The sequence below is a fragment of the Parasteatoda tepidariorum genome, chromosome 9 (genome assembly GCF_982258835.1).
Source record: "Parasteatoda tepidariorum strain Cologne lab strain chromosome 9, Ptep-v5.0, whole genome shotgun sequence".
NCBI lineage: Eukaryota > Metazoa > Arthropoda > Arachnida > Araneae > Theridiidae > Parasteatoda > Parasteatoda tepidariorum.
Window position 1 is genome coordinate 33554686 of NC_141763.1, and position 27198 is coordinate 33581883.

General features: G+C 30.7%; 1 protein-coding gene across 3 annotated transcripts; it reads left to right on the forward strand.

Annotated features, from left to right (window-relative positions):
* Positions 1–1149: 1149 nt before the first annotated feature.
* LOC107448767 (monocarboxylate transporter 12) lies at positions 1150–24326 on the forward strand. 3 transcript variants are annotated; one of them, XM_016064092.4, is made up of 9 exons: positions 1150–1414; positions 3375–3571; positions 4182–4325; positions 6079–7176; positions 9727–9837; positions 18362–18561; positions 21522–21665; positions 21859–22809; positions 24127–24326. In XM_016064092.4, the coding sequence occupies exons 2-6, from the start codon at positions 3394–3396 to the stop codon at positions 18379–18381; spliced, it is 1551 nt and encodes a 516-aa protein (XP_015919578.3). In that variant the 5' UTR covers positions 1150–1414; positions 3375–3393; the 3' UTR covers positions 18382–18561; positions 21522–21665; positions 21859–22809; positions 24127–24326. The 3 variants fall into 3 exon arrangements, with proteins under 3 accessions (XP_015919578.3, XP_015919577.3, XP_015919579.3); XM_016064091.4 differs by lacking the exons at positions 18362–18561; positions 21522–21665; positions 21859–22809; positions 24127–24326 and having other exon boundaries at positions 1153–1414; positions 9727–10078; XM_016064093.5 differs by lacking the exons at positions 1150–1414; positions 3375–3571; positions 4182–4325; positions 6079–7176; positions 9727–9837 and adding an exon at positions 16350–16863.
* The last annotated feature ends 2872 nt before the right edge of the window (positions 24327–27198 follow it).

Sequence of the window (27198 nt, forward strand, 5' to 3'; positions counted from 1 at the left end):
ATCATTAAGCTAATGTTAAAGTGGTCGAAATTTGGATTGAGAAAAATTTCCTTTTGTTATAATATCAAAATAATTATGTAACTGTCAGGAAAGGGATGAAACTTGCATTGTCATTCAGCAGAGAGTTCCAGCTATAATTTAAGAATTCTAGCTTGTCTGAGAATGATCAAAATTCTGATTGATGGTAATTTCCCTTTGGCGAAATTGGCGAGATAAATACTGCATATGTATCTGACAGGAAATAATTTAAAATTTTATTCTGCCGTGCAACTGAAAAAGCAACGAAAGGGCTTCATAAAAGATTTCGAGAAAATCGACTTGACAGCTATTTGATTTCTATTGCTAATGCAATCAACGCTAAAAAAAAAATTCAAAAAACTAATTTTAAAAAATAATTTTTGATTTTTATTTTTAAATATGTAGCTTATCATACAAAAATGCCAAACATATAAAAATCTCAATTCTGAATATTTTCTCTCTTACATTTTTTTTTAATGACGGGCTCTTGGGGGTTGTCCCATTGGCCACAGGAATGTCAGATCTGCTACTCTCTTCTCGTTACCCAGTGGGCACTTGTGGCGAAGCCACGGCGGTGGAGCAGCGTCGATCACATCACACAATCACAACCCGTTTATAGGGCGGGTCACATTCACACAAATACACACAAAGGAGAAAGGACATAGAACACAGAGAGAGGGAAAGAAATATCCATGCCCTGAGCAGGATTCGAACCCGCGACCAGCGGCTCCGCAGTCAGGCACGCTGACCACTCGACCACCAGGTCGGCTTTTCTCTCTTACATAGGTTTTTCTATTTTACAGTACTAATGTCATCTAGCTCAGAAGTCGAGTTGTTGTTGACGTATGCCTGTTTAGGCAGAGGGGGTGCAATTGTTCTTGTTTTCCAGTGGCGCCATCTATGGCCAAGAATTCGACTTCTGCCACACCATGCGTCACACCCGTTTATAGAACGGACCCATTCATACCTCCATTCATTTATCCACAGATCGTTCTTTTGACCTGAATCAGAGAACGATCGATCTCCAATCCAGTACCCCCAGATGTATTGATTTGTTCAGAAGTCGAGTATAATGATTTAAACACTCTTCTTCAAGTCGGAAACTTTGAAAATAAGATATCACCATCACAGATATAATAGCGAGTTATTATAAAAGTTTTTATAATTGAGAGTAGACGATGACATTGAAAGTTAAGAATCACTCAGTCAGCAGTTCTTTCTTTTGGAATTATGTTTACTGATAAGAACTAAAGATCGTTGGTGATATGGAGTCATGAAACAATTTTCCACCAACAGGCTCACTTACATCATGTAAATCAAAGGTATCGCAATTCTTTTTAGGAATAATGAGCACAAAATGCGAACTATTGCGCACTTGCAAGTACTTGAAATCCAGGTAAAAAAAATTTTTTTAAATTATTCAGTGTTAAATATTTGTTGATCCGGAAAAAAAAATAATAATAAATCCTTTATATTATCTTTAACGCTGTTTGTAATAACTTATTTTCTAATTAATTTTTGAATTGTATTTATTTTTAAAATTAGCATTACTTCAATATTATCTTGACTATAGCTGTTGACTATTGAGACACATAATTAATTCACTCAAACCAATATTAAGAATGTTTACTTAGGAAATATTAAATAGTGTTATTAAATACTTCGGAATAGTGTTAAACTAATATTCTTCAAAGCTATTACTATTGTTGTAGTTTCCACTGTTCAGCGTCCAGTTTCTCTTCGAACCTGATCCAATGTCATCAAATCTTATGTCTATCTAATATTACTTGATAATGACACAATATAGTTGGCCCGTTATCGTATATAATGGAAATTTTGAAAGACAATTAGACATATATCGATTCAAGTAAGAAAAAATATAGGCTAACGGTATAATAACGAGGTTGTTCCTTTACTATTGTATAGCTGTCTACTTAAGTGGGAGAAACAAAAATTATAATTTGGCATAATTTGTTTTATGAATGAGATTAAAAATTTTTTTATGCATTCACAAATCATTATTTTAAAATCTTAGCACAAAATAGATATGTATAAACAATATGTAACAAACAATTAAATAAAACAATTTTAATAAAAATACATCTTTTATTTTTTATTGTTATTGTACAAAATTGTAGTACAAATGGCTTTTAAAGCATACAACAACTGTGTTAACAAATTGTCATACGCCTTAAAATCTATTTGTGAAATTAATATCTCTTGGAATGCAGACAAAATTGCTTAAAAAACTTTTTTTTATTCAAAAAACCAAGTTTGTGCTTATTTAATATAACTATTATTATTTTGTGAAAAATATCCCTTTTGTTTAGAAGAAAATCGCGCATTGTTAACTAAATTCAAGTAGTTTATGAACTCTTGTTATAAATATTTTTTAATTATTTTTTTATTTACTGAAAAACAAAAATTGATAACAGTTTATTTTTTCATTTAAGAATACAATTTATACCAACAATAAAATTCGAATGGAATCTAATATTTTTAACTGTTTCAGTGTAAATACCTAATCCCGAATTAGTTTTAGTACATATAAAGTAAATCTTACGAAGAAAAGACAAAAGTTTTTCATTACTAGTCAACTTATGAACTTAATTATTCTTCGAAAATTGTCTATTAGTGCATAACAATACGATAAAATATATTGAAACTTAGGCGGCTAATTCAATTCAATTGTGAGCATCATCCAATACTTTACTTGTTTCTTAAAATAACAAGTTTTGTTCGTTGAAAATTCAAGTAATTTACGTAAATAGACTAGCTATTTTTTTTAATTATTCAGCAAATCTTTTGTAGTAAGATTTAAAACTTAATTTTAAATCTTGCTATAGAGAGAGCTTTTGCCTGTGAAGCAAAATAAAATTTCGAAAACTTTGATTTTGTTACAAGGTTTGTTACTTTGATTACAAGGCTACGGAGTGGAACAATTGTAGTCGTAATCCCTAACTGGTCTCGGCTGTTCAATGACTGTTATAACATAAAATCACCCCAATATGCCTCCCCACTACACTGAAATTCAATACACTGATAATCACCTCAGCATGGATAATCACCATAGCTTAATCATGTAAAAATTCATAATTAAGAAAAACAAGGAATTTGCTATTGTTATTCACATTGTTTCCACATATTTACATAGAATTAAAATTATTGAATTAGAAATTTTAATTTCAGCCTGTTTATTTGCACTATAAACTAAATAATTAATCTTATAGTATGTAATAGTAATACACAGGCATAAGAAAATTTATGTCACAGACTATGTTCATTGTTTTTATGCCACGCTATATAGTTCTGCTATAATTTGCTCGTGTGTAATTTTTTGAAATTTTTTATTACAGGTGACACTTTTTTTCTAGAATGAAGACATCTAATAGTTATGGCATATTGCTCGGGTGTTTTGCTATTAATTTCTTTATTGCTGGTGCTGCCAGACTCTCATCAATATTCTTTGTGGAATCCATCACTCGTTACAATGTGAACCGTAAACAAGCATCTTTCCCTTTTGTCCTTACTTACATGCTGAGACATCTCTCAGGTAGGAAAGTATTACTTGATGTATTAATTTAAAAACAGAAATTATCTAAAGTAATCAGCTTTTGAATTTAAAAATTCCAAAACTAATATTAGGTAGGAAAGTATTACTTGATGTATTAATTTAAAAACAGAAATTATCTAAAGTAATCAGCTTTTGAATTTAAAAATTCCAATTTTTTTTCCTCTTATTTATACACTGTATAAAAAAAATTCTGTAAAATTTATGGTTTTAAACCGGTAGCTGGGTTGATTGTGCAAAACCGTGAAACTTAGATAGATCTGCAGCTTTAACAGTTTTTTACTATACAAAAGGAAAGAAAATCTGTAAGCAGATTGGTTTTTTACAGTAACAAAACAAGCTTTTACAACAAGAATTGCAAGAAAAAAAATAATCTGCTATCTCAACAGACTTTTACCATTTGGAAACAAGCATCATGTATTTTATAAAGTATGGTATATGGATATATGGTTTTATAGTACTGGAAATTTATTAAATAAATTGATTATAAATATTTATTTTACTTAAAATAATTAACTAGGTTATAATATTTAGATAAATAACTCTAAGGAGGTGTGTTTTTCACAAATTATTCCAATTCTTTTACCTTTAGGTCCTGTAGTGGGATATCTCGAGCAAATATTTGGAATGCGAAAAATAATTGTTATGGGTTGTGCAGTGGCAACAGTAAGCATTGGTTCCTGCTTCTTTGCTGAAGATATACTAACTGTAACAATCTGGTGGGGAATCGTTCTGGGTAAGCTTTTCATTTATTGAAACTATACATTTTTTTTATTCTAACGTGAAAATAGCTCTTTGAAAAAATATTTTGTCAACATGCCATGCTTGAAATGAAAGTTTATCACCAGCTCTTAAACAACACTGGGGAACTTGTTTTTTTTTTTTTTTTTTTTTGCTTTTTGTTAATTAGATCTTAGATACTTCGGTATCGCTGATTTCAAATCAGCAATCAGCTTCTTTCACCAAGTTACAGTTATTTTTAAATTGAATTAGCCGTTCTTTCACCAAGTTACAGTTATTTTTAATGACATTTTTAGACTTTTTTTCTTGTCAAATGTACAAGTTCAAAAAGTTAAAAAAAAAGGTTATACGTAACAGGGATCACGCAAATGTTGTGATAAACTTCTAGGGGAGATAGAGAACATCATCAGGATTGAAATTGCATATGTACTCATTCCTGGAAGCTTTTTATTTATTTTTAACCAGCTATCCGTTTGCGTCATGTTAATTGAAATAGAAAAATTCAATTTCTTTTGCAGCTGTCTTCCAGTTGATATTAATTTAATGGTTTGGTAAAAAACAATGACTCTTTCATGTATACTGGGATTGGTTTTATTTTTAATATTAAATTGCATAGATATTATCTTACGTCACTAAGGTGATAATGGAATTGTTTCCCTACGTGATATTGGAATTCACCTTATAATGGAATTATTTCCTTGTGTGCTTTTGAATAGGTTGTAATAGGAAAGCGCCCTTAGACATGGAAGACGAAATTTCCGGGCATGCAATTTTATTCCTGATGATGCTCCTTAACTCTCCTATAAGTTAGTTACATTTACTTGATCCTATGTTATCCATAGCGTTTTTAAACTTGAAAGGTTTTGACAAAAAAAATTTCATTTTAAAGAATCTGTAGCTTTACAAGCAAAACTAATATTAGATTTAAAATCCTCACTCCTGAATTTACCAAGATCAAGTATTTGTATAAATGCAACACGAGATTTGTTTCTCCGTGTAATTAATTGAAATTTTGCAGTGAAAAGAATTTATTTTGATATTCCTGATTTCTTAAAATCAGAAGGAAAAAAATAAAAAATATAATTTTTTGACGTAAAACTAATACTAGAAAAAAATATAAATAACGCAATAGCTAACGCTAGAAAAAAATATGGGTGAAAAAAAACACGAACTTAGCAATTTTTGATGGGATGTGCATAGTTGTCTTCTTGCATAGATATCTCTAAAAATTTCGGTAGGATTTAGATCAAAAATGACGCCTGGTGGCTGAGTGATAGCGCTTCGCTCTCCCGTGCCACAGGTCCCAGATTCGATCCTCGGGCCGGGCAAGGTTGACTCAACCTTTCATCCCTTTAGATCGATAAATGAATACCAAGCATGCTTGGAAGCTAAACACTGGGGGTTCTGCGTTTGGCTGACCACCTGACCGGGATATCTGCTCCTGCACCCCAGAGCCCAAGGTCAAGAAAATTAAGATGAGCACAGTAGGCCTTGGCCCTCTATGGGTTGTCGTGCTACTGAGTTTAGTTTAGTTTTTGATCAAGAATGATAGGCTCTAAATCAGAAGTTACTACTACATAGGCTTTGCATGCGTTGGATATACTTTATTCAAGGCCCATTCTGAGTTCGTATTTATTTTAGTAGATTTCTTGCAAAAAAATGAAACAATTTTGTTATGCTTTTAATTTTTATGATAAAAATTCCAAATTCAAATTTTTGTTGAAAACTTTTATTCTTTATTTTTGTAGGTTTAAGCTTTGGATGTGCACACCACATGCTACCTTCTATTCTGAACTCATACTTCCCTGGACGAGAGAGCACAGCAAACGGCATTTCTCTATCTGGAGCTTGCATAGGTGCCATTGTGTTGCCAATTATAATGGAAATGTGCATTCATAACTATGGGTTGTCAGGATCATTTCTTGTTTTGTCTGCGATTATTTCTCACACTATTCCTGCTAGCCTTCTCATAAAAAATCCTAAAAAAGATATTCAACAGTCACAACCTACAGACGAGAGTACGAGCTTTATTGACTATGATAAAAATAACCACAGCACAAAATTTAAGCATACAGATCAAGATTGTATTGATAAAAACAATATCAACATGCTTGAAAATGGACAAAACCAAATCAGACAAAACCTTGCCTTAGAAGCATCAGTTGAAGTTGCTGAAAATAAAAAGCACTGCATCAAAAGTCTCAATATAATGAACAGAGAATACGATCAAAATAGTTGTGTTTCTAACGGATCAGATGAAGATGAAGATAAAAAACAGTGGATAAAGACCAAAAACACTTTGAACAATATTTCCACTGACAAAACCTCAGAATTAGGATGCAAAAGGAAATTATTTTCTGACAAAAATATGTTCAGTCTGCAAAATTTCATGATATTTGCTGATCCGGTTTACATTATTATACTCATCATTCACTGTGGGGGCATGGCATTAGCTGTAACTGTCTGGACAATAATTCTTGATTTTGTTCGAGATAAAAATGTAGGTGAACATTTAGAGCTATATTACGTCGCATTGCTTCCGTTGTCTGATTTGGTGGGACGCATTGGTTCTGGATTTGTCCTGGACAGAAACTTTTTGTCAAAACCATGCACAACACTTGTTTGCTTTGCGAGTATAGCTTTTTTGTTTATTGCATTTGTTTTTACAAACAATTACTTATTGCTAATGCTCTTAGAGTTTTTCATCGCTGTCTTCATAGGAGCAATATTCCTACTACAAATAGTTTTAATTCACCAATGTATGGAACTTGGTAAAAAGACAATGGCTATGACTTGCAGATTTGTTCTCTATGCTCCAATTAGTTTAGGAATTTCTCCTATGATAGGTAAGTGTCTTTTACTTAACAAAGTGTCTCAAAAATGTTGCGACAAGCTTTTAGGAGAGGTAAGGGCACGTAATAAGGATCGAAAATTGCGGAGCCATCTATGACGGAAAATGTCATATTATTCTACATCGCTTGATGATTAAGAGGGATGGGGCTACTGGAGCTGTAGGTCCAATCACCAAATATATTAGGGCCCCACAAAAGATCATGAATTTTATAAAGTTGTTGTTTCTAATGCCACTTGCCAACCAAGAGGCTTGCTTCGCAAAACCAAGCAAACTTAAGACAGAGGGTGCGTTTCTTGTTTTTCAGTGGCGTCATCTATGGCCAAGAATACGACTTCAGCCATATACATGCCACACTCCGCTTATAGGGTGGAACCATTTATTCATCCACAGATCGTAATTTTGACCAGAGCTAGAGAACGATCTATAATTCAGTAACCACAGAGGTATGATTTGCTATTGGAACATGGATGACTTTGTGATCCTACTGATTTAACTTGCATCAGTCACCATTTACTTCACGGGGGAAGTTTTTGACCATCGGGGATCAAACTCACGACCCCTTGGACCTATGCCCCCAAGCTCTATCCCAGCCCACATTTTATAAAGTAAAATTAACTTTTGGAATTTTCTAAAAATATATTAGTTAATTTTAAGCAAAATGCTTTGCAATCTTCCTTTAGAATTATTAAAAATATATTAAGTATTATGAGTGTGAAATTCGAAAAATAGAAAACAAAACTATATTTCGTCATGTTGTTTTCTTCTACTCCTCACCTGACTTCCTAATTTTATAAATTATCTTCATTTGCTTCAAGATACAAGTGCTTGATTTCTCTAACAAAATTTCTGTAACAATCTACAAAATACTTGAAATTTCCTGAGGGTGATTTGTTGGCAAAAATGTAACACGCTTTTTAAAAAAGGCGAATTTGAATTTGTTTCTTTCGATATTTAAATTTTGCATTTTTTATACTTAGCATTTATAATTTCATAAATTATATGCATATATTATGACTTAGCATTTATAATTTCATGCAGGAGGATTTTGTTGATGTAGACAATTAGTTATATTTTAATGTTAAATAAAAATATTTTTTAAAAAATAATAATTTCAAAAGTTTTTTTTTTATTTCTTTGAAACTAGTTGAATTTCATAAAAAGTTTCAATATTTTTTAATGTAGGTAAATTTTGGTTAATTTGCTATTGGTTAGACCCCAATTATCACCTCTGTTCCGAACTCTATTTTACCTATAGATACAACCCCGTTGGTAATGGTGCTTTGCATCTTGAATCTCAATACCGCAATGCTAGTGTGCTCCTAGAAGCTAGGTGCCCCTCCCGTGTTTTCATAATTGAGCCGCTCAGAAGCCAATGCGGTTAAGTCCCTTTTTTGATATTTTCTGATTTTTGGAAATTTTGATGAAATAAATAATAAGTTAGTTATTAAAGGATTTTCTCGTTGGTTACTTTTTTCTAGGTTAGACAGCCCTTTTTTTAATAGCTTCTGAATATATTGTATAATAATTTCAGAAGCCATTGTGAATAAGTCCACCTTTTATCAATATTTTTTTACATAAACTTTGAAATAAAAATTAAATTATTCTTCTTCTTTCGATATTTGTTGGTAACACTGAAAAACAAGAAATTCATAGTAACAGGGTTGCCAGAAGTAGTATTTTTAATACTACCGTAGTATTTTTTTCACCAAAAAAAGGGTATGGTATTTTTCGTAGTATTTTTTTAAAATGTGGTATTTTTAGTTTTTATTCTTTATTTATTTATTTTATTTTCATTTCCTAAAACAAAGAAAAGTGCCACTCTAGTTTTGAAGTAAAAAACAATTTTTGAAATAATCCAACAGTTTATTTTGTATTAGTCACTGTATCTAGTGATGATTGTGAAAAATAAAAATTCGTTTATACTAGTAGACTATACGTATTTCTTATCTTTTTCAGCTGCCAAAAGGTATAAGTCCTAAAAATTTTAAGATGCTGTCATTATTTCAATAAATACTTACGTTTTTATTTACACATCCTGTACATATCTTGCTTTTTTGCAGAGTTTACACCTCGAAAAAAGACTTTATACACTTTTCTAATTAAATTAATAAACCAAGAATTTTAAAAACTAATGTATCAAAAAACATTAATTTTCTCAATTTTTGTGTTTTGGACTTAACTGCATTGGCTTCTGAGCGACTCAATTCATAGTTATTTGATTATGGGGAGCTTTTAAAGCTATCGTTGATCACCAGTCTGTTTATTCTACATTAATTTTTTCTGCAAGACTCGTACAAATTACTGGCAATTGTACGATTGTAATTTAAATTGTAAATAGTAATTGCTGTACAATCACGGCTTCTTCTGTACCTACCATTATACTTCCGTACAACCGTTATAACTCACTATGTACAATTGAAGTAATTAATAAAACTAATGCTCGCATAAGCAGGAAGCATTCTCATGACAATATTAAGGTGTAATTATTGAGTTTTTATTTTGAAATAATTGCTTATGTTAATTTAAATCATTATTATTCTAGGTTATTTCAGAGGAGATAATGGGTCTTATGATAACGTATTTTATGTTCTCAGTGGAGTTTCATTGTTTTGTGGATGTTCAGCATATTTTATCCCTTATCTGAAGAAAAGAGGTAATTCTGAAATCAACATGAGGTGATAGAACTATTTTAAAAATTGTAATCTTACTAACTGTAAGTCCGACAAGTCAATGGGTGGCGTTTTTTAAATGGACTCAAAACAGTTATTTTTATACAAAAAAAATCTCTGCTTGCAGGCATTAAGAGAAAGGTATTTTTCCAGCAATGGAAGTGTTTTGTTAAAATAAAATCAAGCAAAGCTTTTTTTAAACAATAAAATAATATTCTGCTTGCATTGTATATATCTAACAATACTATTGCAACAATGGATCATGCTTTTTTAAAATTATCTGAAACAAAACTATTTTTATACAACAATCTTATATTTTTGGCTGTCATAAGATGGACTTATTATTCAATTATTATTGCAACAATAGATAATGTTCTGCTAAAATGTCTGAAACAGAACTTTTTTTATTCAACACAACAATATTACGTTTGCATTGAAGCGATCTAGAAATAAGTTTCCAACAATGGGGGATGCATTGTTAAAAAGATCTAAAACTAAACAATTTTTATACAGCAAAATAATGTTCTTGCATAACATAGAGCTAAGAAATATTATTCCAACAAAGTATGATGCTTTTCTTATAAAACAAAATAATAAACTATTTTTTTAAAACAGAATAATCTTTAAAATGAAGAGTAAAGAGCTAAGAAATATTACTCCATCAGGCTTTGCTATTGTAAATAATCATTGAATAAATTCTGTTTTCAGTAACTTATTAGCCAAACAATAAGTTTTAAATATATTAAGATTGTTTTTTTTTCTTTGCTGAGTAACTGGCTCTACATTGAATTGTCATGCAATTACAATGCAGAATTATTGAGCGAAGCATAAGTCAGATAACTTTTTTTTACAAAACAGATAATTTTTTAAACGTTTTATATAACTGATCAATTGATCTTCTTTTTTATCAAGTTGTAATCGAAATGGACTTCGCCACATCCACTGATAAACTGATGAAATCTTTAGCGTTCTATACAACCTGTAAGTTTAAATAGATCCACACTGTTTCTGGAAGAAATGAGCAAAACAATCCAGATTGGTTTATAATAATATTTTCTTAGGCTGGCTTATCGTAGAAAATAAAGCAATGACTAATTAATTGGCACAAAAATTAAATAATTTAAACTTTTGCTTCAAACTAGATTTTATCAATCTTGAAAACAGTCCTCGAATTTTTTAAATCGTATTTAAGAACTTGCAATTTCTTTGGGGTCGGAAAATGTGCTCAAAATCTTAACGCATGTCTTCAAATGTTCTCGAATTTTTTTGAAAACAACTCGTCTTTTTTTATATGCAGTGAAATATTAAAAAAATCAGATATGATGTTCTTTTAAACAAAATAATTTTATCTTACAGAGAATGCAAGCAAAAAATCTAAAAAACATCATGCTAAGACTAACTAATAAAAACTCCATACTCGTGAAAAAATAATTTGAGCAAAAGATACACAAATTTTGATAACCATGATATTTATTCATTTTACTTGTCTTAAACAATTGCAGAATATAAATGTTTTTTTCAAAACTGCTTAGTAATGAAGTCAAGCTTGATTGAGGTAGCTTTGCACCAAATAATTGTAAAAAATTACAATTGATTGTATTATACATACAAAATAGAACATTATCCATTTAAAAAATCCTTATTGCACATATATATATTAATATTTTCTCCAAAGATACGGGTGTTGTCGAATCAGGAACATTTTCGACGACACTCCGCTGATTTGTTTCCAAATCCTGGTTTAGAAATCTGGTCACATAAGGCAATGTATTAAATTTTTCCCGAAGTTCGTAATTTTAGTTTGAAAGTTTTCTGACAGATGACGCTGCAAGTCTCTTTAACCGGGTTTTTTTTCCGCGTTGGGTTGTGATGTATATAATAGGAAGCGTTCCCATTTACCCACAAAAAAAAATCGTCAATTGGCGATCGAAATGGGCTACAGGTGGCGGAGAGCAGAACTCTCTACCTATGGCAGCACTTCGCGTATTTTTACCATTAGCATGTGGAAAGTCATAGGAAAAGGAAGTGTGTTAGTTGTCTTAATTTTCAAATAAATTAGAAACTTTTAAGTTAAGAAACTATATAGAACAAATTAATATTAAACTAAAAATAAAAAAAACGTCTAAAAAAAAGAAAAAAACGTCATTGAAGTCTTAAAAAATATTTTTGACAAGTAAATACAAAAAAAAAAAAAAAAAAAAAAAAAAAATCTCCCCAGATGGCGTATTCGAGCGTTGCGATTGCGAATCAAGTTTTCGTTCACATCTATGAATTTGTATCCGTGATATTTTAGCATGCAGTGAGAATTGCCTTTAAAAATAGTCTTCGGAATACGACGGTTGAGTTTGAGACTGATGGTGGAGTTTCCGTAAATATCGTTATGCAATTTTCATTCAATATTCGTGAACGCAACGACCTGTGGAAGTGTTGTTATTTGAGACGAGTGACTGCTAGAAGAAAAACATGATCATCATTTGAACTGGAAATTTCTTCAGTGTAGCATGGGAACGTTCCATCTTTATTGTGGCTTATTTAAAAAAAGAAAAATATAAATCTTTGATATTCTTTCTTATGCAAGCGAAAACAAAATTGAATCTCTATTTTTTTGAGAAGGAACATACCAAACACATCGAAAAAATAATCGTAAATAAATAGAAAAAAATATATATCTTATTTTCTTATTAGAGTTGAAACCGAAAGCTCGTAAAATCGCTCTACTAAATTTAATGATCTTGTATGAAAGGTCTATTTAAACTTTGCATTCCATACTTTTCTGAATCATAGTACTTCAAACATTAAAATATGCAAGAAGTATACGCAGACACACAATGTTATATCATTTAATTTTGCAAAAAAAAAGTTTCTTGACAATAATTTTTATCAAAAAATTTAAAGTATCAAGAAGAAAAAATCATTATTTATACACAAATAAACGTAAAATAAAACATGTTTGCGATAAAAAAAAATTTAAAAAAAAAAGCCAAAAAATTCCTCATATTAAAATTTAATATTTGTTTTCTTCTTTTTAGTCTAAAAGTTTTGAATCACACATAGAAAACCATTCTTTAGAGGACTATCATCAAATTAGAAGAAAAATTATTTGCAAATAAATTTTTTATTACAAAAATCATAACACTTATACCCCTTGTAAATCCGGAGAATTCGCTTTATAAATCCGGAGTTTAAAAGTATTGTTCTCAAATTATATATGCATAGATTATCCCTTCATTACTTACAGATTACAAATCACGCAATACAATTTTATAATTGTAAGATCTCGATATGAATTTCAAAATGTAACTTCAAAACAGAATAGCTGAATTCCAGTTGATATTAGTTATTCAAAATTAAAAAGAAATACTTACCAAGAAAATGATAAAAAATTATTAATAATTAACACAAATGATAAATAATTCGAATGATTCTTTGTTGTTGTTTTCCGAATGATATAGATACAGAAATATATTCTATTCTATAAAAAGAAGAATATTCTATAACTATTACACTTCTTCACGTTGAAATCACATTTATTCATTGGAATGAAGTAAGCAATGACGACTTAAATAATTTCCCATTAATCTTACTATATATAAAAATCTAATGATGGTGTCGCAGTTTTCCATTGTTGTCCATGCAGTTTTATTGGCCATAAAATCACGTGGTAGGATCCAGTTTTTCCTTCATTCATTTCCATATTATTTTGGTTGTCATCAGTACAAAATTAATAAAAGTCACACAAGTATTGTCTTTCTGTAAATATTTTTGTATCCCAAATTTAAGGCTATTTTCCTTTACTGCTATTGTTACGTTTTTAATTCAAGAGTTTAAAACTAAGAGAATTGTTTTGTTTTATTATTATTATGTAATTCCACGCTACATTTTAAGATAAAGTTATTTAGAAATGTAGTCTAATCTTATTAAACTAAACTCAGTGGCACGACAGCCCAAAGAGGGCCAAGGCCTACTGTGCCCATCTCAGTTTACTTGCCCTTGGGCTCTGGGGTGCAGGAGCAGATGTTTCGATTAGATGGTCAGCCTAACGCAAAACCCCCAGTGTTTAGTTCCCAAGCTTGCTTGGTACTCATTTATCGACCCACTGAAGGGATGAAAGGCTGAGACAACCCTGCCCGGCCCGAGGATCGAACCCTGGACCTGTGGCACGGGGGCGCGAAGTTCTACCACTCAGCCATTATTAACCTCGGGCTTATTAACCTTTTTACAATTATTATTTTGTAAAAATAACATTTATATACTGTTATAAATTACAGTTAAAGGGATCTATTAAATGCTTAAGAACTTAGCTATCAGCTTCGTGGACAATGAGATGCAAGCAAAATTAATATTTAATATATCCGCCCGTTTCGTAAAAGAAAATATTAAATTACGGTTGTGAACTCATCAAATTTGTTTAAATAATATAATGTAATAATCTAATATATATAATTCTCTTACGTGGCTCCCAAATTTTGACTGTATTTCTTTTCCGTCGGTGGCAACGATTGCTTTGTTTTGTTTCCGTTATTATTTCTCTTACAAAGCTACAAAAAAAACCTCATTACAACTCGCCGAATGGCAACGCTAGAAAATCGACCAATGATTGCCGCAAAAAATGTCACATGACAAATCTAGGTGACGTGGCTCAACATATAGCGCTTTTAAAAACGGAAATTGAAGTAACCAGAGAGCATCAGCTGCGGCAATCTCATAATATTAAGCTAGGCAGAAATGAGTAGTCTTTGTCGATAGATCTTTATTTTAGTATTTTATCGAAAGCGCTTTTTTTCACGAATTTATATATTACGAATTTATTTGACGATTTTTGATTTATATCACGAATTATACTATAGCACATTTCTAATAGGTTTAACGAATTGCATGTCATTTATTTGAATTCAAATTTATTTTAATGACTTAGTATTTACTAAAAAGATGTAATTTTTTTTAAAAAAGTTTTTATATGGATTTGAATGACTCTTTTGAATTCTTAGAATTTTGTGCATTTGCAATGTATCTAAGTTAGTAGCGAGCGAAGCGAGCTTGGTTTGCGAAGCAAACCATATAAGATTGCGTAGCTTTTTTCGGGGGTTGGCGAGCGTTAGCGAGCAGAGGGCGCAGCCCACTAGTTTATAATGAATTGAAGACAAAAATATGTATTTTACCTTAATACACACATCTTGAACAGGGTGCGATCACGAAATCGGAAGTTATCAGTAGCAAGCCTGATAAAAGAAAAAAATTATTGAGAAATTGTTCTTCAAATGTTGGGCGCGTTCTGTTTCCGAATGATTTTGTGGGTTGTTTTTTCAAGTTCTTGTGCCTTTTTCTTAGGGAAATTTTGCTTCTTATTTGCTGCTGAAAAAAAAAACTCTTAGTCTACCAATGATTCTGATAGAGCTAATTGAAAACTTAATAAATAAAAGCCTTAAAATGTCCTCTCCTCTAGAGGGCTTATTCAAGCTTCGCCATCGCGAATAAAATTTCACAAAAATTTTGATAGAATTTTCCGGTTTTTTTCCTTGCTTTGTATTCCTTGATCTTTTGAAAAATATTTGAAATAAAACAGGATCTTTGGAGGAAAAAATTTATGTCCTGTCACGTACATTTGCTGCAAAAACAAACTTTTTTAAAAACGGTCAGCCTAATTTAGGATAATGAGTCATAAACACCTAAAATTTCAGTAATCTAACATTACCATTAAACTAAAACAGAATTCAAGTAAGATTTTTTTTAAAGAAATTTATGCCTCTTACGTTTATTTCTATTCTCATGATAGTAAAACAGTAATGGTAATGTTACTGATTCGTTTTGTTAGTTGTTAAAATTAGTTGGAGGTTTTTCTTTTTTTTGCAGGGGGGGGGGATGAAACTTGAAAGTTGTAATTTTTGCTGTTTCAGCTGTCTGTTTATTATTACTAGCGTAGTTTAGATAAATCATTAAAGCTTTCACTATCTTTAAAAGAAAGCATGTTATGTTATCCGTTCAAGAAAAATATAATACCATTATGTAATGGAATTTAAAGAAAGTTTTAAAAAACTTACAATGGAAAGTAAATCATCGTCGTCAAAAATCGATGAAATCAACTAAAGATTCAGAAGTAGATTCTGCATTTATTAAATGGTCTTTTTTAAATTAAATTTAAATACTATAAAGCACCGTTATCTAGAAATAATTGATGAAAATAGAGTAGAGAACAATTTTACCTCAATATTATAAATATTTTGATTATCCAAAATAAGTCCGATTCCAACAACTTCAGATAATCTAAATCAAATAGTACTTGAGAAAAGAATGTGTTATAATATAAAAATGATTAAAATAAATTTATAATGAGAAAGAAAACAAATTTGTTCAAGAAACTAAATAGTACACTAAAAAAATGGAAAGAAAAACTGAGCTGTTCAATCTGAATAGTTGCAAAAAATCAGAAACGATCTTTTCTTCAATTGCGCAATTTGGAGTATATATATCATGTATAATATCAAGTGAGTTCAAATAAAATTTTTGTTTCAAAAGCATCGATATTTAGATTGTATAAATATATTCTTTCATGACATTTTTTCTTGATCTCTCTATGACATTCTATAAATAAAAAGTAAATAATGGGGTGACAAAAGAACGCCAAGGTTTGACTGTGAAACGCAACTGAATATGTATCTTCTATCATTGTTTGATGTTGAAAAAATAAGAATTCCCTCTTGTAAATTTATCTAACATCGATTAGGATGTGGAGTGTTTTTTATTTTAGATTTAAAAACACACTTTATTTTTATGATAAAGAAAACTTTTCTTGTCGCATTCTAATAATGTGCTACATAGGAAACAGTTACGATTAAATTGAACTTTTACGTTTAGTACTTTTTTTTTGTTTTTAACTATCGATATATCATATAACATACTTAGAGGATATATGAATATGATAAGTTAGTAACATTGTTTGCTTACTATTCTAAGGAAGTGCTCCACTACGCAATTGAACATAAAATTAGGAATATATTTGGTTCGATGAAAAGGTATGTAAAGAAATGCAATTCAATAATATTATAAGTAAGGCTGTTTGTTCCAATAAAACTGTACTTAATACTATTTTGATATAATAATATTGCACGAAATGATATGTGTACAGCTGTATGTCATGCTCTTTGATAAATTAACATTGTATGAAATGCTTTGCTTTGTTTACGCTGTTAAAAAAACTTTTTTTTTTAATTTTTTTTTATCCAGATAAAGAAGTATGGTCAAAACTATCACAATTTGGTCAAATTTACGGTGTTTCTGGCTCTATGGGAACACCAAAAAGCTCTGTAGTTTTCACCGGTTAACAATAAAATATGGTTTTGGTAAAATTTGGTAATTTCATCATGACACCATGTTAAATGTCGTGTTTTAACCTGACTAAATAAAAACAAAAAATATGAACTCAAAACTTTATTTACATAGTCACGGTACATTATTCTATTTTTCAATGTAGTAGCCTCAGTTATCAAGGTACTTATTGTGTAGCAAAAAGAGGATTTTTCCTATTTCTATGTCTTAGCCATGTAACTTATTACTTGGTGAATTTCTGAAGAATACATTTTTGGATGGTCAGCAAACATCGAAGAACTTTAACAAGAAGTTACGTCATGGTTCAAATCTTAGGCAGTAAAATATAGCTACGCCTTGACAGCTACGGCAACTGTCTTGAAAATTAAAGTAATGTATTGATTTTGAAAATAAAATTTTTATTGGAGCTTTTCGTTTTTTTTGAAGTTATATCCAATCGTAACTTTCTAGTTAACCTAGCCCTAGTTTGAATCAATGGTTATTTATTACCTTCATCTATCAAAAGGTACCTCATGAGAGAATTAAGTTAACATGTCTTATATACTAGTGATTTGTTATTTAACATTTGTAGTGGTAGTTACGCTTCCAGAATTTTATCTGTGATAGAATTCGATGAACGATTACCACAAGTTGATTCATGCTGTAATATATTTAGTTAATTTTGCTCATTATATTTTTATTTATTTTTTTCTTCCAAGCATTTCGCTCGTTATTTTTTTTTTTATAGCTTTTCGCTATTATTTTTTTTTCTAGCATTTCGCTCATTATTATTTATTAACCGGGAGACTTTATTTACTTCACCGGATTTCTTTTTTTTCTTTGAGCAGTATATTTTTTTTAAGCAAATCAACTGTTTAATGTGGATTCATCCATCAATATTGACAATTTCTTATCACGTCCGGGTCACCAATGTGGGAGATTTAATTATCGACTATGTCAACCTTCATCTATCAAAAGGAACCTCATGATAGAATCAAGTTAACATGTCTTATATACTAGTGATTTGTTATTTAACATTTGTAGTGGTACTTACGCCACATTTTTATTAAATGATTGTTTTTTTAAAAACGCTGTTAGTTTAAAAAAGTTAATACAAAGGTTTGAAAATTCTTTAATTCTCAAGTGCCTTCTAATTAAATTTAGAAATCGATTTTTTAGTTCTCTCGTTTTTTTCTTTAATTTTAGATAAACATTGTTCTACATGAGAGCAAAAACAGTTCAACAATGTAAAATCCTCATAGCATGCTTCGTTATAAACCTCTTGTATGGGGCAGTAGGTAGACTTTCTTCTATCTTCTTTGTGGAATCAATAGTCTATTACAATGTGGATCGGAAGATGGCATCTCTTCCATACACCTTGGTCTTCATGGTGAGAGGAGTTTGTGGTAAGATAAAGAACACATTTTTATTTGTTAAATCATTCTATCGTAACAGATGTTAAGTGACATTTTTTGTCGACGCCCGAGTATTAACTCAGCTTTTGCGCAATATTGAGTAGGTCTGAAAGGAGGCTTTTCCGGAACGATTTTATATTTTGTATAATGTCCTAATTTAAATCCATCACAGTTTAAATTGTTTTTTTTTTTCCTTTTTGATTTTACATTGAATAAGAATTTTCAACGTTACGCTATGTTTTTTAGTTAAAGGCCTGGTTTCTTAGGACAGGACGCCGTCAGCTGGAAATCAGCGCTAACCTCTGATTGGTCCATTTGTGAGTTTGATAGTATACGTCATCGAACGCTCATCTTGAACTCTCTCTAAAGCACTAGTCGACAATAACAAAATCAATACAAATTCAAAATAAATATTTGTTTACGTTATTAACGCTTGCGCAATGTGAGATAATGTCTGTGTTGGACCGACTGCTCACGCTGAGCTAACAAAAAAGTATTTTTTTGGCGTCAGCTCTACGTCAACTTTCCGCTGACGCCCAGATAAGGCGCTAGTTCTAAGAAACCAGTCCTTCAGCTAACAAACCAGTATTTTGTTGGCGTCAGCGGGATGTTGACGTCCCGCTGACGCCCAGATAAGGCGCTTGTCCTAAGAAACCAGACCTTAATGTACCTCCACAACTTCATATATTTTCCTCCGATTCGATTTAAAACTATCAGCATATGTTACTAATATAGCTTCGATTACACTTAGATTTTCTTGATTCCGTTTATTGTTTTTGATTAAAAAAAATTTCCAAAAGACATATTTCATCATATTTTTAAAAAGAAAACTTCATACAAAGCAAACTACCATATTGTATTTTAGTTATATTGTATAAATATTTGAAAGGTTATGGAACCCGTAATTAGGAAATGAAACTGAGGATATTTAAAGAGAAAAGAATTTTATGCTGGGAATTCCTCTTCAATTATTTTTTCATACATTTGGCGCCAGATGTCTCTCTTACCACCCACTAGCTACGTCACTGTTGAGTTACTATGTACTTAAGGGTTGATATATAATACTAACTGTATTCTAAGTTTGGAATTGGAGGTCTTTAGTAAAAAAATAAAATTCATTTTTCAACTCAAGCTTAAATAAAATAATGTGCCATTGTGATGCACGAATGATGTGAATTCTCACCTCATTTTCCTGAAAACGACTTCCTTTAGGCTTGACGTAGATGCTAAAATAATCTTGTTGACAAGTAAAAGTTGGAGTAAATCATAGCTACTTCTTCAAAACAAAAGGTGAAATGCTAAACTGAAGAAGCAAAATGCTGATCTGGAGAACCCACGAGACACAGTCTGATTTATTCGTGATGCATGCATTCATTTAAATATTTCTTTTCTGGAACATTCTTACTCTAAATGAATTTGTAGATTGAATAGCCAATAAAAACATATATAGGGGGTAAAACCGGGTAGTTAAGTTTCGATGGCCTGTTGGAACTAAATTGTTTGACCTAAAAACTGTCAGATTTAATCAAGATACTTATTGCTTAATTGTGTACAATATATCATTCTTGAAAAGTTATTGGTGTGCTAATTTTTTTACAAATGATTATTTTTTTAGAAAAAGTCAAATTACTTCACTAGTAGTATAAGACACGGTACACATGTAATATTCTATGCGAAAATATTAAATACTAGAATTTAAGTGAAAAATTAGCAGACATTTCTATTTTATATGACAATTTAAGAAAATTATGCTTGTAATTTACATGTGATGTAGTCCAAGCAGTCTCAAGATGAAAGGTACAATTGTCACGGGACCCGGGACAGCTCGACCAAAATTTCTTACGAAAAATATAGTATTTATTGATTAGTTTTAAAAAAGAATTTATAGAGAGAATTTATATCTGTATAAAAGCTATAATCCTGTATAAACGGTTCTATAAAATATGAAAATAATGCTTTTTACATGAGAAAGTGGCCAGTAAAACTTATGTGCAGCCTTGGCATGTAGTTATCTTCTTCCTTTGCTGCACTGCAGCTTTTGTGGGCTCAGCATAGAATCACATTAAGGGGGTGGGGAGCGAAACTAGGTAGAACCCGGTCTTAACCCAAGAGCAGAAGTTATCGAAAGGTAACTGAGCAAGCGCTATCAAATCCTTATTATTTGTTAAGATGTGAATTTTTAGTAAACGCATAATGATCTGAACTAAAAATAATTTTTGAAACTGTAATGACCAATAAATATGACTAGTTTAAAAGCAAAAGAATAGAGAGTTGGCAAAGTAAGACAAATTTATTTACACAGACCCCGTAAATTAATCAACAACACTTGAATGTGGTAAATCTTTCATTTTAACAAGTAAAGGATAATTCAGAGTTTGTCCGCTAAAAAAATGAATCGGTTTCGACACAATCGAGGTATCTGGGTTTCACCCCACAACCTTAGCCCACTCTCGCCTATTTGTCTTAGCATGATCGGGTATGACAAACACACAGGCAGATTAATATTAAAAACTACTATTTTAATGAGATTTCCAGCATTTTCTAAATCTTTTTTGCTATTTGAACCAAGATAGGATTAATAGTTCTTTATTTTATTGCAGACAATCGAATGATTTATGTATGCCTGCCTTACAAAATGTAGAGTTGTTCGTAAAATGAACTATATTAAATTAAAAAGGAGTATTGAATTTCCCGTTATTGAGTAAGACTTTTCTATTGAGACAGGTTAAAACGACAGAATCGGTAATTCTTTAAACATTTGGAGGATATTTATTGAAACAAATAAAATCAAAACCACGAAAGATATATGATATGAACCAGTTAAGGCAGTAAAATGCTACTTCGCAGTCAGCGGAAGAGATTGAGAAACTAAGTTCCAGTAATTAACTGAAAGATCTTTTATTAGGTGAGATATTGAACGGAAAATGGGTTAATAATTATTTTAATTTCAGGTCCATTTATTGGATATCTTGAACAAATATTTGGAATGAAATCGTTGATTATCCTAGGAAATTTGCTGGGAACGATAAGCATTGGAATCTGTTTCTTTACAGAAGATATTTTGATCGTAATACTTTGTTACGGCATCCTACTTGGTAAAGTATATAATATATTCAAAAATTTTCATTTTGATATATATAATTGCCAAAATGAAAAATTTTTAAAAATGAATAGTAATATTAAATGACTAAAGTAATAAAAATTTTCATAAGCTTTTAAAAAAATGTATAAATATTTTTAATCTCAATTTCATATAATTTTAAAATGTATCCATTTTTTTACTTTTAGGAATCAGCTTCTCAGTTAGTACTCAATTCTTGCCATTGATTATAAACACATATTTCTCTAAAAATCGTAATAAAATGAATGGTATATCATTTGCCGGAGCATGTGTTGGCGGAATTATATTTCCGCAGTTAATGAAATTCTTTATAGATAATTATAGCATTTCTGGCTGTTTTCTTATATTTTCTGCCATTATGGCGCACTCTTTACCCGCCAGCTTACTACTTCAAAATCCAAGAGACAAAAAAAAGAACATTAATGTCGAAAAGAAAAATATCAAACAATTGGAAAATATAAAGCCTCCGTCATCGACAATAAATTTTGTTGAAAGTGAAATAGATGAAAGACAGATCGATGTAACAAAGAAAAGTTCAGTTTTTACATTATATGAGCCAAAGAAACTAAAATTAACTGAATTAAATGGTGTTCCATTTCCAAATCCAGACGAGAATTCTGGGAAAATTGCAAAAAGGAATAATTTTACTTTCAAGAATTTCAAGATCTTCGCGGACCCGGTATTTATAACTATGCTTATTACCAATGCTGGCAGTGCCTTTGCAATGACAACTTTATGGACTATAATTTTAGATTTTGTTAGAGACAAAGACGTTCCAGTAAATCTAGAAATATATTACGTCATGTTACTACCAATAGCAGATTTAGTTGCACGCATTGCGTCAGGATTTGTGATTGACAAGAAAATTTTGAAAAGTCCCAATCTGACCACCATTTGTTTCATTGGGCAGGCATTAACGTTGACTGGCATGCTGTTTTCAAATAATTACATCCTACTGATGTTTGTTGAGTTCTTATTTCCGATATTTTCTGGATCCATTATGATTCTGCAAATCGCCTTGGTTCAGGAGTACATTGAAACAAGTAAAAAGACAATGGCTATGGTCTGTAGAGGCCTTTTATATGCGCCATTAAATTTAACGACTGCTCCAATGATTGGTAAGTTATTTACACATTTAAATATAGTTAATTTACCATGTCTTTTTTATATTCAATTTTTTTGAATATAATGTAACTTTTGTATATAATGTATGTAACTTTTTTTCAGGCATATGTTACCGTTAAGGTAAAATATGCCTGAACATATACAAAATTTAACACATCGTAATGTTTTCTCCACGTCTTCCAAATCATATGATTGTAAATGTCTAAAATAATTATTAAAAACTCGGTAAAAAAAAATCAATTGTTTTTTATGAAAAATACCAATAATCCAAAATATCATAAAACTGAGAATGTGCAAAATACATTGTTACAAATTTTGCAGACTGTTGCACTCATTTAATTCTTCAAATTTGCTACAACCTTTAATATTTTTTTGCGATGACAATCATCATTGTACCTACCATCGTAGCACACTCTATTGAACCACATTATTTTATTTTATAATTTTATAACCGTCATTGAACAGCAGACCCACGGGGTTTACGACTACTAATGTTCAACTCCGTAGCCTTGTAATTTTGAACCCAATTCAAGAAGACAATAGAACTCCTGGATCAATTATTGGGAGAAATTTGCCTTTGTGGAGGACTTCTTGATGGAAATAACCCACATTTACGTTACATGGAGAGGAAGACCAAGAGAACTTCCCTCGGTTAACCTGATGAAAAAGGGACTCTAACCCATGATCCGCCTGCCACTGAGGATATTTCACATCGGCACTGTGGTCGTCGGAACAAGCCGGATGTGGATTCATTTCGACCAGCCATTGCTGGGGATTCGAACCCGGTTCACCTCATTGGAAGGCGAATGATCTATCCCCTGAGCCATCACGGCTCAGAACAGCAGTATTGTACGTCTTAAATTTAATTACCCCATAACTATGGCCCAATTTAGCACATGTATTCAGATTGCAGCATATTTACACCGCAATTTTTTTAAGGTAGCAATAACATGGATCACAGTTAAACTTATATTTTTAAATATAACAATAGGTTTAAAACAACTAATAAACTGCACGCTTTTATGTAATGTAAATCTGCGAGGACTCGTATGAGCAACCAACACGTTTTTCTCTCTTAAGAACAAAAAAAGAATAATCTGGTGGCGGAATTATAAAAATTATATTTATTTTCTTCAAAAAAAGAATGCAAATGCTTAAAATTATAATAAATGCCCACGTTTTTTTAATCTTTATTCCCGAAAAGATTGGTAAAAACCCTGAGTTTGACAACTTTCTATCAGTGATAAGTTTCTTTTGTGGGCGTAATATAACTTTTTAAATGCTTGCTATATTTTTTACTGATTTTTCAGGCTATTTCAGAGGTAGCGGTGGATCATACGATGGTGTTTTTTATACTCTGGCTGCCATGTCTATTTTTTGCGGAATCCTAACCTTTTTCATACCACGTTTGGCTAATAGAGGAAAAATGTCTACCAAGTTATGAAAAGTGTTTATGTCAGTGAAAATGTACATTTGTATGAGAAAGAATAAAAGGTTTTATTTAAAGGAACATATTTTTTTATTATCATTTTTAAGAATTTTCTTTGACGCAATTTTATGTAATCATCACACAAATATTTCAGGCAAAACAAAAAAGATCGTTGGGACATTTATAAACTCAAAAAGAATCATCTATATACATTATAGAGCACTTAAAGCATATTTAATTTTAATTTATTAGAAGAATAACAAATTTATTTTAAAGTACTGTTCATTTTTCAATTTGCTCATTGTTTAATTTCTCAATTTTTGGAGAAGCTCATAGTGAAATTATCTTGCACAACTAATATTTTGAATTAATAAACGGAATAATCTAATATACAGAACGTGAACACATAAGTAAACATATCAAATTTAATCGAAACAAAATAAGAATTAAGGATTGAAACCAAGCAACAATTGCGAATTGAAACAAAAACATAATTAAACTTTTATTTGTAATCTTTAGTATTAATTTAAACCTAAAAAAAGCTCGGATTTTTTTCTTCAATTTTTGTGGTGATAATGGCGAACATAACTGATATGAAGATGATAACAAATATTGAATATCTTCAATTAGATATGAAACAAAATGTTTAAAAACTATTTTCAGCTTTCCACAAAATCTTTCAATTAAAAAATTAACTTTTAATTGAGTATCAATTAACATTTCTTAAGAATTTTAATAGAAAAATATACGTATTTCTTTTTGCTTTATTTTAGTTCTAACTAGCCAAGAAAGGAACACTCGAACCCCAATGTAATAAACCAATTCCACCAGACTCCCTTGAAAAACAATTTTTCGAGAAAATTATGACCGACCTAAAGCGTAACCAAGCAATAAAATCCACCGGAAAACCCTGGGCTAACATCCAAAACAGTTGGAAGAAATTTTGTCACAGTCCTCGTAAGAAGGCTGTGGCAAACTTCAGACTCTCAACAGGCCATGACTGCTTGGCAGAGCATCTCAACAGAATAGGTATCCTTCCATCTAGTAAATGCCAAATCTGCAATTCAGGAACCATGAACTCAGACCACTTGCTTGTATGTCCTTTACTGGACAAACAATCCCAAGAGCGGGGTGATCTGTGTAAACTTTACTGAGATGCCAGAGATCACATGAACTCTCTGTAAAGACTACTCCTCATTCTTCCCTGAATATATATAATTTTTTTTACTTTATTTTTATCTTTGTGTTCCTTTCGTGTTAATATACGTTTGTCATGTGTTTTCTTTCTTTGTTAATGTAATTTTGTTCCTTTTTACTCCTTTTCCGCTTAAAGCTGAGCATTGTATATGAATTAATATTTCCAATAAAGCCATATGTAACAACAACAACAACTCTAACTTAACGGTTAAAAATAATAATAAATTTCACTGATTGTCGAATTTCAGTTTGTTTATTTCGATATCAATCAATGGAATCGACTTATTTAATATCTTAATATTTAACTTGTTTTTTCGGTTAATTTTCGCCACTTTAAAGCAATATTAGCTTAATTATTGAAACGTCAGTCTGATTTATCCGAAATAATATAATCTGTTCCTTAAAACTATGTTCAAACTGTTGCCCTGTTTTAGACGTTCAAAATATTTGCTTAAGGTAGTTTTAAAATTATAAAATTTTTTCTTCTTGTCTAAGAAGTGTTCTTCGTCTTAGAATTATGTCAAATTGTCAAAATTAATTATAAGAAAAAAGTTCTTTTGTGGTCCGAAAACTGAATTCTTTGCACCCTCTTTCTTCTGTGTGACAAATCGTGTAACCTTTGCACTGAATAAACTCTCTTAATATCTTCTGATTCAGTTTCATTCAGAGTTTTCAACTGGATTCCGTATCAAGGATGTTCAGTTCTTTTAATGATCTCAACGCACGTAATTCCTTTCATTTCATTGTAAACATACAGATTAAGATAATACACCTATTTTAAGCAGTCAAGAAATAGCTTTCAAAGAAAAATAGCTCTCAGATTTTTAGGCTATTACTAATCTGGCAAACATTACCGATATTGTATTGTTCGTATTTTTATGGAATGCAAGCATAATTTTTTTAATTAGTCAAACATTGTGTGTCCCTTCTCTGTTTTTCTATGGTCATCTATATGAACTAATATAATATGTAAGATAAAATCCTATATAAATTTCTTCATACTTTAAGCATCTTCTCAATTTTAAAAAGACTTATATAGCATTGGAGGGACGGAATAAATGAGGTAAGAATTTTGTCCAATGATGTCTTTAAGTTGATCTCAGTTGAATTTAAATTAACGCAACAGTTGAAGTCAGACAAGATTTGAATAGCGTTATTAAAATGTAAAGATTTTGAATTGATTAATCAAAGTCACGTCTCATTCTTATTAATTGTTTTTAGCTTTAAATACATATTTTGTATATTAAAAGATGATTAAAGATCAATTTAGTTTTAGTCAAACAATTTTCGAAATTTTTGTCATTATTTAAAACTTTATTTAGGAAATATTGCGCAATATATCCTGCTCATTAAATTATAAACAGGCATTTCATATTAAATTTTCTCTAAAACTGTTGTTGTTGTTGTTGTGGCCTATCCTCCAAATGCCTGACGAAGTCAGACAAGGTCCATCAGACCGCTGACCCTAAAGAAATCGAGAACCAGATGAGTATATGTTCTCTCTGGAATAGCGTAAAAAAATTTATGGCATTGTCGGGGACCTTATTTATGATTTCTAACGCCAACTTTCTAAATCTACATACCGACAACACTTTTAAAATAAAACCCTATTAAATGGTTCAGTAAAGATCAATAAACTATTTAAAAAAACATAAAAAAGTATCACGATATTTGAGAATAATTATAAATTAATATTAATTTATTACAATTTTCATAATGGGTTACATTGAAATATGGAGCAAGACACGAATTATAA